General features: G+C 39.6%; 1 protein-coding gene across 12 annotated transcripts in view; it reads left to right on the top strand.

Annotated features, from left to right (window-relative positions):
- CHD9 (chromodomain helicase DNA binding protein 9) overlaps nt 1-14,530 on the top strand; it is a 218,864-nt gene that overhangs the window by 183,218 nt on the left and 21,116 nt on the right. For 7 of the 12 annotated variants that reach the window (XM_075940269.2, XM_075940261.2, XM_075940258.2 and 4 more), the window contains 4 exons: nt 5,727-5,999; nt 6,788-6,956; nt 10,772-10,911; nt 11,527-11,748. In XM_075940269.2, the coding sequence (XP_075796384.2) occupies nt 5,727-5,999; nt 6,788-6,956; nt 10,772-10,911; nt 11,527-11,748 (804 nt within the window). The remainder of the gene's footprint in view (nt 1-5,726; nt 6,000-6,787; nt 6,957-10,771; nt 10,912-11,526; nt 11,749-14,530) is intronic. The other 5 variants (XM_075940264.2, XM_075940263.2, XM_075940267.2 and 2 more) reach the window with 3 other exon arrangements.

Below are 14,530 nucleotides of genomic sequence, written 5' to 3'. Positions count from 1 at the left end.
ACTGTTCTGGGTGTCTCCCTACCTTCATGCCTCTGGTGCCCACTGACCTGGCATCAACCTCCAGAGACATTGGTCGCTGCCCGGTTGGCACCAGTCTCTTCCTCAGCAGCAGGGTCAGAGGTTTCCACTACCCCCCTGCTGTGGTCCCTGAGAGCAGATTCCTCTGAATAGGATTGTGAATTCAGCCCTTCCTCTGCATAAACAGTGATCACCTGAAATATTGGACATCAGGTTGGCACTCACAAGTGCCTGGCAGCAGCATCACTGGCCAGCTCAATAGCCCTATTGAAACCTATGTGATCTGTTGGAGAGATGCAGTTTTAATTTGTGGGACTCCGTTAGTATGTTTTAAAGACTTTCTTTCTCAGGATCTTATTCCAGAGTTTGCAGCTATCCTGTAGGAGTTCAAAACAGTGGTGAAAGGCTCTCTACGCCTGGCTTGGGACACAGCTGACCAGACAGCCAGGGTTGTAGATTCAGCTCTCGCCATGAGGCACATTTTATGATTACAGTCCTTGGGGCTCTCCCAAGAGATGCAGTTGTCCATCTAGAACTTTCCATTTGAAGGGAATGCTTTCTTCTCAGAACAGACTGATGCAAGGCTGCGAGGCCTGAAGTACACTTGAGGAAGGAGAAAATTTGTTCCTCTTGGTTTCTGAGGACAGGACAAGGAGTAATGGGCTTAAAGTGCAGCAAGGGAGGTTTAGATTGGACATTAGGAAAAAATTCCTAACTGTCAGGGTGGTCAAATATTGGAATAAATTGCCAAGGGAGGTGGTGGAATCTCCCTCTCTGGAGATATTTAAGAACAGGTTAGATAGACATCTGTCAGGGATGGTGTAGGTGGAGCTTGGTCCTGCCTTGAGGGCGGGGGGCTGGACTCGATGACCTCTTGGGGTCCCTTCCAGTCCTATTATTCTATGATTATTCTATGATTATTCTATGCAATGTTTGCTGGGCCTTTATGTGGCACAAGCTTCAGGAAAGCCACTTCCATTACCCAAATCCTCGAAGCCACCACAATAACCCTCCTGTAAAAGAAAAGATAGGAATGAAGGGTTTAAGTGTCATCATCTCGCTTCATCTCCCTCGCCTGCTCAGTCTGATCTTGCAAGACATTATGGGGACTACATAGGCATTTTGATGACGCGCATGAAGTCGGTGCTGCAGTTGAGTATTAGGCTTCACTCCTAATTTAGTTTTTAATCATTTACATCCTTTCTTGTCTACTTCTCCATCCCCTCCCTGATACTCCCTTTCCTGTCCCTTTTCAGGGACCCTTCAGAAAGAAGGAACCCTTCTATGTCTGGGAGCAGTACAGGAGGTCCCTCAAAATATGAGGGCAAAAGGATTCTGTGCCCAATATTTCTTAATACCAAAGGTGGCTTTGAACCCATTCTGAACCTGTATTGACTTAGATATCTCAGGTTCAGGTTTTGCATGGTCTCCCTAGCTTCCATCATCCCCTCCCTAAATCCAGAAGACTAATACACCACCTTCAACCTGAAGGATATGCATTTTTGTATTTCCATTTTCCGTGGCCCCAGGCAGTTTCTCCATTTTATGCTGGGCCAGTGCAGTTTCCAATTCACACCCCTTTCGACTTCTTGTTTGCCCTGAAAGTTTTCACAGAGTGCATGGTGCCAGTGACTGCTTAACTGAATCCTCAAGGAATACAGATTTGTCCATATTTTGATGATTGATTGTCAAGGGAAGTTCTCAGGTCCAGGTGCAAAGAAGTCTTGATCTGATAAACTTAACCTGTTGAGGTCTGAGCCTGTTAATAAACAAGAAGAAATAAACTCTTAACCCCCATTCATTATATAGCTTTCATAGGAGCAATACTGGTATCAGTCTACATTTCCAACAGACACGATCTGGGCTGAGTGGTCATAGTTCCAGAACACATCTGGTTATCCCTGAAATGATGATTGGAACCCCTTCAGTGTTGGAAGGAGTTCTCTTCATGGCCCCAACCCTTTCAATTACTCTGGTCTTTGATGCTTTGGACCTGAGCTGAGTAGCTCACCTCGACTGCCTTGGCACACAAGGTTGCTGGTCACAGGAATATCTCTCTTCACATAAACATTGGAGAGCTCAAGGTGATACACTTGGTCTACAAAGCAGTCCTGCTCCACCTGCTGTGATATTCTAAATCAGCAAGCAAGGCGGATCCCACTCATCAGCCCTTTCCCAAGAGGCTCTCTTTATGGTATTATGTTCGGCATGCCATTTAGCTCATGGCTGTGCACCTTCCAGAATCCAGGATATGCTAGCATATTGCCTTGGTGGAACCATCTTATCTCATCATAAATGGCCACTCCATTCAGAGGTAGTCCTCAAGCTTCCCGAAGCAGGTGACTCCCTAAGTGGAACTGATCAGGTCCAGGCAGAAGAGGAAGCTCTGCTCGATTCATGGATTGACAGAGCCTTCTTGTCCAATGTCTTCTTGCTCCCATGGTGAGGAGCGCTACTGTACACCTTCCTGCCAGTGCCACTGATCTACAGGGTCCTCATGAAGATCAAGCAGGATAAGGTGAAGGTAATTCCAGCATGACCTTGTTAACACTGATTTAGCATACCACTAGAGCTCTCAGTAGCAGATCTATTACAACTACTGCTCTGACTGGACTTACTACACTTGGACCGATTACTGCATTCAAATCTTGCAGTTCAAGATATCTGCAGGGCTGCTACCTGGTCATCCATTCATACCTCCATATCCATTATGCCATCAAGCCTGGGGCAACACCAGCTTCAGTGGAGCAATGTTACAAGCCATACAACCATGAACTCTAAGCCCACATCCAAGGATACTGTTTGTGAATCACATAGAACGAACTCGACATGAGCAAGCACTTGAACAAAAAAAGTTACCAACCCTCAGAACTGTTGTTCTTTAAGATGTGTTCCTTGTGTCCATTCCAGTTGCCAACAAAAAGGAACTTAAAGGGTATAGGGTCAGTGGCACCTCATGTACCTGTGAATGAGAGCAGGACTGCAGGGCATCAGAGCTGACCCTATCCATACCATTAAGGGAAAAAAAATCTGACAATGGTGCACATGGGCATGCACATACCTAGAATGGACTGGACATGAGCAACACATCTCAGAGTATAACAGTTACAAGAGATGGGTACCTTTTTTACTGCATGGTACGTTAACCTATCATTTTGCATGCATCAGTTGCTTGTTCTCGTCTGCATTCGTGGAAAACTATGAAGAATTTGTTAAAATGTATATTTAAAATATAAACTTTAATCCTACTTATTAGTATACTTATTAGTATACTTTTGACAATTGCCTTCACAATGGAAAAGGATAGATATTTTAAATACGAGAGATTAAATTACTTTTGACACTTGAAGTGAAAATCAGATGACCCCAGAGGAATATTTCATGGCTTTCTAAAGTCAATCTTGTTTTCATATTCCTCTGATTTGCTTACAGTTTGCAGTACATCTGGTTTATAAAACCACCTTCTTGGAGTCACGAGTTGGATTTTAAGTACAGGTTGCACCTCCCAAATCTGGGAATCCCTCGTCCAGCAACATACATGGTCCAGCATGACCATGGATGTTCCTGGATGAGACAGTCCCGGGGCGAGAGCCAAGAGCTGGGAACTTGGTGCAGTCCCGCGAGTCTGTTATCAGCAGGGCTGCAGCAGCCTGGGTGGAGTGCGATCAGGACTGTCTGCTGCCCAGCAGCAGGGCCGGGACCACAGCAGCCCAGGAGGGGAAGCCTGACTGCAGCAGCCCAGGCAGCGGTGGTGTTGGCAGCAGCGTGTTTGGGGCTGCCTACTGCCTGGCATTGGGGACGGGGCTGCGGCAGCAGCAGCCCGAGAGGGGATGACAGACTGCAGCCCAGCATGATCAGTGCAGCTTGGTCATGTGCTGCCCAGCAGCCTGGTTAGGCTGCAGCAGCCCGATCAGGCAACGTGCCATTCAACAGTGGGGCTGGAGCTGCCAGGCCATCCAGCAATGGACCCCAGGCTGGGACTGGCTTGCAGATCGCCTAGCCAGGCTGAAAGTATTAGTATTAGTTCAGTATTAATTCAGTATTAGTACCTGAAATTCAGAAGCTTTTAACCTCCTGTTGTCCAGCAAATTCCCTTATCTGGAACCGCTCAGGACCCGAGGGTGCTGGACAAGAGAGGTCCAACCTGTAGATTCAACTTCATTTTTTAATTTTCTCAAATTTGTATTTTATTTAGTAGTCTAAAGTTATTTTAACATAATTTTCTAAAATGTACGGGTCTCTGGTGTAATTCTGTCTGCAACTTTCCAAAGTATTCCCTTCTCCAAAACTGTTTAAAATGGAAACATATAACACTCTTAGAGTAAAATTTCATTGTATTTGTTGAAGGCATGTACTATATTACAAAAAATAGCTATTGGTTTCTTAATTTACAGTGGTAAAGATCTCATTCACCGGAGGCAGGCATGGATTGGACTGAGGCTTGAAAATACGCAGCCAGATTGGAAGCTTCTTATGAAGGCAGAGCTTTCAGAAGTCAAGCAGCTTAGGAGAGCCTGAAAGGGAGCTTCATGACAAAGGAAGAGACAAAAAGGGTGGGGGAGCTCAGAAGAGAGAGTATAGTATTAGTACCTGAAATTCAGAAGCTTTTAATCTCCACTACATTAACAGCATAAATATTTTTCTCTAAAAAAACCTTTTGTTTCAATTTTCATGACTTTTGGTTTTTAAGCGCTTGACGTGAGCTCTTAAATATTTGGTCTAATTTTCATAGAGAAGGTGGAAGGCCCATTTAGAATGTGTCAAAATGGACATCCACAAATAGAGGCACAACAAAAAAAAACTAATCATTTTGAAAATATAAGTCCTTGTTCTGAATATAGTGGTGTAGAACATGATCAAGCTTAGAAGAGAAATGTAAAGAGTGTTTTATATTTTGGGCAGTTGGAGTGTTCACATACCTTGAACAAATATGTGTGCACTAAAGGTATTAGCAAACTTTATGGATTTTATTTTTATATTACAGATTCTAAAAGGGTTCCCTATGCTATATTTGGGGAATTCAGTGTGTATTGCTTAAGGTCTTTAAGTACATGCATGATTGGACTATTTGTGTATTTAAAATTAAATATGTGCTTAGTGCTTTGTTGGCTTGGAACCTCTAAGGTATTAGAATCTGGAACTGAATAGATTAAACAGGACAACGGGAACTGTGAATAAGAGCATGCACATTTATTTTTACATTTGTGGTTGTTTGTTACATTATTGTAGCACCTACATGCCCATACCATAGAAACCCATTAAACTAGTCACTGCACAAATGTGGTTGGTGTACCCCAAATAGTCATGGCCAGAATCTGTAAACACTTCTGCAGTGTTTAATTTTACTATCCAGAGTCTCCCATTAAAATTAATGGGACTACTCAGGTGAGTAAAATGAAGCATATGCTTAAAGATTTGTAGTAGCCGCATCTAAATAGACAAGATACACAAGGGTTGGAAGAAAGGAAGTAGTTGTTGTCCACATTTTGCAAGAGATTGTGTGAGAGACAGCAATATTGGGTGATTTATCCAAAGTCATGCAGGAAAACACATTGCACAGCCAGGAACTGAATCCAAATCCTGAGTACAAGTCCAGTGTCTTAACTTTCTCTTTGTAGAAGAGAAAGATTCACATTTTTGAATGGCATAATTGTATAGATTTTGTTACCGTAACCATTTTTTTAAAGTTTTCTTTTTTTTTTTTCTAGGATCGAGTTATGATTAACAGACTGGACAGCATTTGTCAAACAGTGTTGAAAGGTAAATGGCCTTCGGCAAGAAGAAGTTATGACAGCAATACAGTAGCATCTTTCTACACAACCAAACTACTGGACAGCCCGGGTGCTGCTGCAGACTACAGTGAACCTAGTGCACCAACACCCCCAAGTGTAGGCGTTAAGGAAGAACATGATCAGTCGCCACAGATGCCAAAGGTGAAGAAGCATGTACGAGAAAAGGAGTTTACAGTGAAAATCAATGACGTATGTTTATTTTTATTGCCCTAGGACCTGATTGCGATTGCGGTGTGCGGCATGCTTTACCTGCAAGTGGCTGCCTGCTCTCACTTTTACTTCCTTTGCTCATTAGTTTATGGGTATTTGGATGTGGTTTTTTTGGGCATTCAGCATTTTAAATGTGCATATCCTATAGAGGGATCATCACTGACTGTCCCTCTTTAGACTTCCGAAATCCTGCTAAGACGCTTCCTCAGATGGTCTGTTTTATGCAGTTTCTAACGGTCTGGCTAGTTGCATAGAAGATAGGTGTTTCCAGTGTGGTTGGCTTTTGAACATTTTAGCATGCCCTACTCAAATTAGCACTTTTTTATTTTGTGTGCTTTTTAAAAGGTTACAACTAAATTCTGTAGTTTCACATATGTACTTAGAGGTGTCATTTCCTATATTTGCAATTTGAGACTTGTTGGTAATAAGTACAAATGGATAAGAACTCTGTCCTAGTAATTGGATTTTGGATTTGCATCAGAGGAGATTAATGAAGTAGTTGGATGTTCAATGTCTGAATTTTTCTGTCTGAATTTTTCATTTAAGATATTAGTTTATACACAATTTGTATTCATGAAGGTGGTCCTGTAAAATTTCTGGTTAGATGATTGCTTGGAAGAAAAGCAAGGCTTCACTAAAGTCTTGTATGATCTCATTTTCTCTCAATTCTCCTGCAATAACTGTGTTTTATGCTACAATCCTGAATTCTGGGGTAGTCATTTCTGTTTCAGGAAAGAGTCTTCTAACCCTGGCATTTGTTTTAACAGGAAAGTGGTTTGAAATTGACTTTTCAGAAGCAGGGGTTTTCCCAGAAAAGGCTATTTGAAAGTGAAGAAGGCATGTTAGGACAGCAACAGTACCTGGCTCGGCTACGTGAGCTCCAGAATGGTTCAGAGACCAGCCTTGTCAATTTTCCAAAATCCTTACCAGAATCAGGTAAACATTATGATTTATTTCTGAGAGTAGCCATTTTAGTCAGTTTCAGCAAAAATAACAAGGAGTCCAGTGGCATTTTAAAGACTAATATATTTTTTAGAGTATTAGAATATAAGCTTTTGTGAGCTACAGCTCACTACTTCAGATGCTGAAGAGAAAAATACAGGGGGGAAAAAAGGATATATGGAGCAGAGGCTGTGACATCAGCGCTAATTAAATCAGAATGGATTAGGGATGTAAAATCCCAATTAACCTAATGTATAACAGGTTAACTGATTGACTTAACATTTAACCGGTTAACTGAATAAGTGGGATCCCAGGCAGTGGACCGCTCTAGACTGGCTGGAGCAGCTCCCAGCTGCATGAGACAGACTGCTAGCCATGGCGGGTGGGTGGGGTGTGCTCCCAGAGAACTGATTAACCTTTTACCCATTCAGAACCCTGAGAATGGATGTGTCTCGTCTTCAACAGTGGTGAGAAGTTGAGAGTACCTGAATGGGAAATTACGTATGGTAATGCGAGTACCATTCCATGTATTTGTTTAGACCTTGGTTCGGGATCTCAAATTTGCATATGAATTCCAGCTCAGCAATTTCCTTTCTCTGAAACTGTGTGCCCAGGGAGGTTAAAATGCTCCCCCACTGGCTTGTATTACTACAAGTAATTTCCCATTCCGGTACTTTCAACTTCTCACCATTGTTGGAGATCCATTCTGTTTGCAAATCCACATCCATCCTGATTTAATTAGCACTGATGTCACGGTCCCACCTCTATATCCTATCCTTTTTTATTTCCTGGAAAAACTTAAACAGCGAAGTCTCGATGCACCTTAAAGACTAACAAAACATTTAGATGGTATCATGAGCTTTTGTGGGTACAATCCACTTCTTCAGATGAATGGAGTATTAAAAGTCTAGATCCAAGAATAAATAAGGGAAGGTTGGGGAGGGGCAGAAAAAATAGTGAATTGGATTGTTCAAGTTATAAGAGGCAACAGGCTCTTATTCTTGGATCTGAACTTCTAATACTCCAGTCATCTGAAGAAGTGGGTTGTACTCACGAAAGCTCATGATACCATCTACATGTTTTGTTAGACTTTAAGATGATGCTAGACTATTAATTGTTTTTTACAGTTACAGACTAACTCGGCCTTTAAAGCTTTTTCTCCTGTCTTTCTTTTTCTCTTCAGCATCTGAGAAACTGAGTTGTAGCTCATGAAAGCTTATGCTCTAATATCCTGATAAATTTATTTATCTTTAAAGTGCCTTGTTGTTTTTATTGTGACTTACTATACTGCCAATTTACTTCATGCTCCTTAGTCACAAGAATCTCTTTGGTGTTAGATTGTAGGCAAATAGACAGAGAGACACTTTGTCTGCAATTTTTTATCTGTTTTTCTGTGCACTCATTATAACAGTTTCCTGTATCTGAGGCAAATACTCAGGATAGTAATATAGAGAGTTTTGTGTCTTACTACTGTGATCCTTAATAATCTGAACAAAACTGTTCTTTAATTCTATCAGAAATGTGCATTATAGCTAGAAAGTAGTCTCTGATACAGATTTTAAGGTCTGGATCCACAGTTTTTCGTACTGAGAATGTTTAGATTCAGGTATTCATTTTCAGTTCATTTCTCATTATAGCTGTGGAAGTCATTGAGTTCCAGAGGTTTTTTTACACATTGTGGGAAGGGGAATTTCTTGTATACTTCTGAAATGTGTTGCCTCCCCATTTCACTGGATGCCTTTTGTTCTTGTTGGTGTTATGATTTCTTTGGTGCTACTATGGTTTAGTAGTAAACACATACTTAGATTTTTGTATAGATATTTAGCCTAGTAATCTTCAATAGGTTTTTTGCAGAAATATGTATTCAAAAGTGTCTAACTGGGATATTATTTACCTTGTATATTACAATAGCTCTGTAAGAAAAATGTTTGTGTGTGTAATTGTAACCCAGTATACTCTTATGGAGACATAAGGATCTCTTACATAAATACCTGAGGTATACATATACAGTGAGTAACTTTTAGGAAAAGTAATGTTTGTAAACATGAAGTAGAAAAAATATTTAAGATGTTTATAATATTGGCCATTTATTTACAATGTTTTTTAAAATCTAAACCTAAGTTACAGAAATTCCAAAATATATCTTTAGTTTTGAAAAAGTATACATTTTTCATTTATAATAGACTAGAAGCTACGGAAATCATTTTTTTAATACAAGCTACATAAAAATACAAAAGTAGGAACTTGGTATGTCAAGATTCAACTTAAAACAGAATAATATATCTCAGATCCTTACACCTATTAAATATTATGACAGTGTAGTCACTTTGCAATATTTAAAGGTTCTTACGAATTTTTTTTTTCAATCTTGAAAATGTTTTCCATCATCTAAAATAGCTGCCAATCTCATTACCATCTAATCTAAAGACCCAAGCTTCCCTTAGCAAGATATCTACTTGATATTTTCAGATAGAAGGGACATTGCCCTCGACAAACATAGATGTCATGCTATTGGTTTCCTATGGCTCTGAAGCCAGGGCACCCTCAAGGAAGATAGCATCCCCTTAGTCACTCTGGGTATGTCTACACTACCACCCTAGTTAGAACTAGGGTGATAATGTAGGCAACCGGAGTTGCAAATGAAGCCCAGGATTTGAATTTCCCGGGCTTCATTTGCATAAAGCCGGGCGCCGCCATTTTTAAATATCCGCTAGTGCGGACTCCGTGCCGCGCGGCTACACGCGACACGGACTAGGAAGCCTAGTCCGAACTACCTAGTCCGTGTCGCGTGTAGCCGCGCGGCACAGAGTCCGCACTAGCGGACATTTAAAAATGGCGGCGCCCGGCTTTATGCAAATGAAGCCCGGGAAATTCAAATCCTGGGCTTCATTTGCAACTCCGGTTGCCTACATTACCACCGTAGTTCGAACTAGGGTGGTAGTGTAGACATACCCTCTGTGAGGGCCAGGCAAGTATAGAGGTGTTAGAAATGGGACTGTAAGGACTATCAGGGAAAGAAGTGGACTAGGTTGCATTTTGACCATGATCATACACACATTAAGTGGCAGCTATCCATACACAAAAGTTGAAAAATGGTGATTTCAAACAAACAATTCCAACTCACCATGTTTTAAGTCAATCTTAAGACTTAATATTTTGGAAGAGGGTGTCGTCTGCCATATTTCGAATGTTGAGCCCGTCGGTCCCTTGATACATTCTTAACAGTACAATGTTCTAGAAATTGAAGCTCAAAACATGTTACCTTAAAATTGGTTCTTAATGTTGATGAATGATATTTACATCTAGCATACTGATTTAACAACACTGACTTTCCTTTTTTCAAGATCACCAATTTGGGTGATATCTCACTAACTGTTGTCTTTCCTGATGGCTTTGGAGCAGCTAAAAAGTGTTCTGAGCTAATCATGATCGTTCTAACAGCACTGAATGATGTTGATTCACAAACAAATAAAATGTAGTAAACACAAATAGTTTCTTCTGTACTAGAAAATTAAATTAAATAATTTGTAGTTAAAACATCTTTTCTTAATACAATGGACATGGAAAAATAGTTGATAGTGAGTTTTAATTTTAATAGTACTAGCAGCTGCTACTATGATGTATTGATGCCTTTTATTTTTCTGTTCTTGTTAGAAGTTCTCTACCAGTTAAATGATTTTTATTTGTATGTGGGAAGTATCTATAAACTGTTCTGTTCTATAATATGGAATGTTTTATTGAATGTGTTCCTGATCATAGATTGAACATACCTTTGATTCATTAATTATATTGCATTATTAATTTGATAGGTGCTTCCAATCAGTTAACAGCTAGTGCTAATGGAGTGATAATTGACAGCCAGCCTGTAGTCAAAAAGAGGAGAGGAAGAAGAAAGAATGTAGAAGGAGTTGACATCCTCTTTACAAATAGAAATAAACCACCTAATCACGTAAATATATCCAAATAGAAGTTCCATTGTATTGTGAATGTCTTCATTGAGCATATTCTACTGTGATCAAATAATTGCTAAACTTTAGAATTCAAATTATTTCATCTGGAATTACTCAGTATAAGCTTACAATTAAGCACCTACATAACTTGTAATATTTTGTGGAAATTGTGAATTGTGCAATTTTAGGCTTCCACTGCAGTTTTGGCAGTGCAAGTCCTGGATCCTTCTGTCAGCCCCAGATGGCCAAAAGCAGAAGCCTCTGTTCTCAGCCATGCTGGGGTGATGGTGGAATGTAATAGACAAATAATTGACTTTATTACTGGAAATAATAAGGTCCATTATTATTTTCTATAATTTGCCTTGTCCACAATTTTTCAATAATCATCTCACAGTTCAAGTATGCCCTTACTTATAATCAGTTAAATGTGAACTAGAAAGTTGTTTTTTATTAAAACAAATTAAAAAACACTATTGCTTAAGGGAAAGTCCATATACATATTTTTCAAACTGTAATTGGCAGTGAATTTAACTTAATTGGAAACTGTCTACAAATTCTTTGACACAGTTTTCCTGTGTATTGCATATTTCTCAGAATATTTTGTCTTTCTATAGGTTAATCCAGGCATTAAATCCTTGCAAGTTGCTCCAGTAATAAACCCAACACTTACCTATGCTCAGTCCCAAGGTCTCCTTGATGCTGAAAGCCCGGTTCCTGTCATTAACCTGAAAGATGGAACAAGACTTGCAGGTGATGATGCACCAAAAAGGAAGGATTTAGAAAAATGGCTTAAGGAGCATCCTGGTTATGTTGAAGATTTAGGAGCTTTTATTCCTGTGAGTATTCTCTTGAACTCTGCTTTACCTAAATAGTGAGTCGCATTCTGCCTCTGCATATTGTATTTAAATTTGTAGTATAGGCCATATTGGATTTTTTATTCTCTTTTTTTTTTTTTCCTCCCTTTATTTATTTGAGGAGGAGGTATATGGGATGGTCTCTTCATTTCTCTCTTTCTTCTTCCCATATCCGTGCAATTTGTACACAAAAGCCAGGCCCAATATCGCAAGAAAAAATAATCAGTAGTAAGATGCAATATGTATTGCCATTTTTATGGAGACTACTTATCAATTTTGAGTATTTCTTCAATAAAAATTAGGAAATATGTATTCAAGTGATTTTTATTAGTTATAGATGATACTGAAAATAGATATATGCATTTTCACAATTATGTAAGAGGAGTAAGTTGGTTATAGTGGGATAAATATAGGGAATTATATTATAAATGCTTAGTAGTATCAAATGTGAAATGGTTTTGCTCTTCTCACCTTAATATCTCTGAGCTTTCAATCTGCTGACCCATAAATCTGGACAAAACAGATGATGATGAGAGAGATCCTAGCACATTTATAAAAAAACATCAAATGGTCTGGTAGCACTAGTCTATAAAGTGCTACCATACCATTTGTTGTTTTTTTCTGTAACAGATTTAACTCGGCTACCCCCTGAAGCTCTCTAGCACATTTTATGGGATTAGAACCAAAAATCTTCCGTAGAGTTGTTTTAATATGAAGTAATATAGGGTAAATTGGCATGCCCAGAAGCAGACGACTCCTGAAAATTGCCGTTTCATCAGTACAGAAGAGGAAGCAGAGGACAATGAGGCTGAAATGTGTTTGTTTCATATTGTTCTGGGAGTACATAAATTTGGTTAAAGTTTAATTAATTTATAATAATTCAGTTTAAGAATAATTTCAAATAACTGTTATAAGATGAATAACTAAAAGGAGTCATCGTTGGTATCCATTTTTTATTTCCTTATCTTCTTCGTGACTAGCTCATGTCTGGTCTATCCATTCTTTTCCTGCACTTGCACAGTTGGTAAACCTGTCAGAGTATTTATTGGGAGGTTGAGCATGTTTTTTCTTTTATTCAAAATGACTAAGTACATGGATATAATCTGTTTGTAAATATTTCATTTTTATTTGTGTCTTTCCTGTGTGCATAAAACAATGTATTTATTAACTAGCTTAATAGTGAAGTTTTTTCTGAATGCTCAATGCTGATTGGCTGATAAATAATAAAAATACACCTTGATCATTTGATTGCTTCTCAAGTGCAGACTTGTCCTGCTAACAGGGAAAATCATATCTAACAAATACTTTTTCTTACTAAGTTATGATCTTGACTAACTATGGCATTGGTATTTCTATTGTTAATTATCCTACTGTATCACAATAAATATGTAATACATGTGCTTCTGTTGTTATTGCCATAGCCACCTATCGGCTCCAAATTTGACTTCAGCCAAATGCTATTTCTAGTTTTTTAACAAGTTAGGTGTTCCTCCTGTTCTGGACCTTTTATGTGGCTCTAGTTAAGTGTGTGAATTGGGGATCAATTTCCCTAGCACCCAGTGTGTCACTATGCGATCCCCTGAGCAACTGCCAGTTATAGGGGGCATATCACAAAGGTAGGTGATAATCACTGCAGAGATTCTGGGTTGTGGTGCAGCCTATAAGCTATCTTGAGAAGTCTCATGAGTACAGAACTTACCATTGGTCTTTAAGGGTACATCTAGACTACAGGCTTTTGTCGACAGATACTGTCGACAAAACTTCTGTCGACAAAGAGTGTCTACACTACATTCAGTTCTGTCGACAAAGCAAGCTGCTTTGTCGACATGGTAGTGTAGACGCAAAGGACAGTTTACATGCAATAACACCTTCTGTCGACACAAACTCTGTCGACAGAAGGCGTTATGCCTCGTAAAATGAGGTTTACCAGCGTCGACAAAACTGCTGAGTTCTGTCAACGTTATGTCGACAGAACTCAGCGGTAGTGTAGACGCAGGTATAGTTTTGTTGACAAAAGTCCACTTTTGTCGACAAAACTCTGTAGTCTAGACACACCCTAAGTGATGGTCTTATGTATTTCTTCCACACATGGGTATGCATTTTTTGGAAGCATTAACTGTTGCCCACATATGCTCTGTAGCTCTCCTTGTGTAGAGCAGTTCTCTTAACCCAATCTGCCAGCTTTGATGCACAGCCATCAGTACCATCAGTAATCCAGGTTTCAGTCTTTTTCTTACACATACTCCTGGTGAGGAACCCCTGCAACCATTATTAGGAGAGACTTGTGGTAATAATCTTTGTTACCTAGGGTACGTCTAGACTACAGGGTTTTGTCAACAGAAGTTTTGTCGACAGATACTGTCGACAAAGCTTCTGTCAACAAAGAGCTTCTGTCAACAAAGCTGCTTTGTCGACAAAACCCTGTAGTCTAGACACAACCTTAGAGAGGTGCAAACTACCATCCATGATCTGCCCTTTGGTTCAATTAATCTGCTCCATGAGAAGACAGATGAATCTCTCTGTTCCCTCAACAACTCAGACAACTCTTTGGGCATCTGTTCCCATGCCTGAAGAAAAAACATCACAGACTTAGGTATAAGGTGAGATGTCTATTCAACCCTTTTATCATCTTTCGGAATCACCACTAATGGACTGAAGATTCATAGGCTCAGGAATGCAGTCTCGGCAAAATCCACTGCTATCTTACTATATCCCTTAGTCCAAAAATTTCTTTTGATCCAACTAGACCGCATACCTTTATGGT

This window comes from Pelodiscus sinensis, chromosome 12, assembly GCF_052426305.1.
Source record: "Pelodiscus sinensis isolate ZL-2025 chromosome 12, ASM5242630v1, whole genome shotgun sequence".
In the NCBI taxonomy this organism is placed as follows: Eukaryota; Metazoa; Chordata; order Testudines; family Trionychidae; genus Pelodiscus; species Pelodiscus sinensis.
Note: the sequence above shows the minus strand (reverse complement) of the source record. Positions and strands in the feature narration are given on the sequence as shown.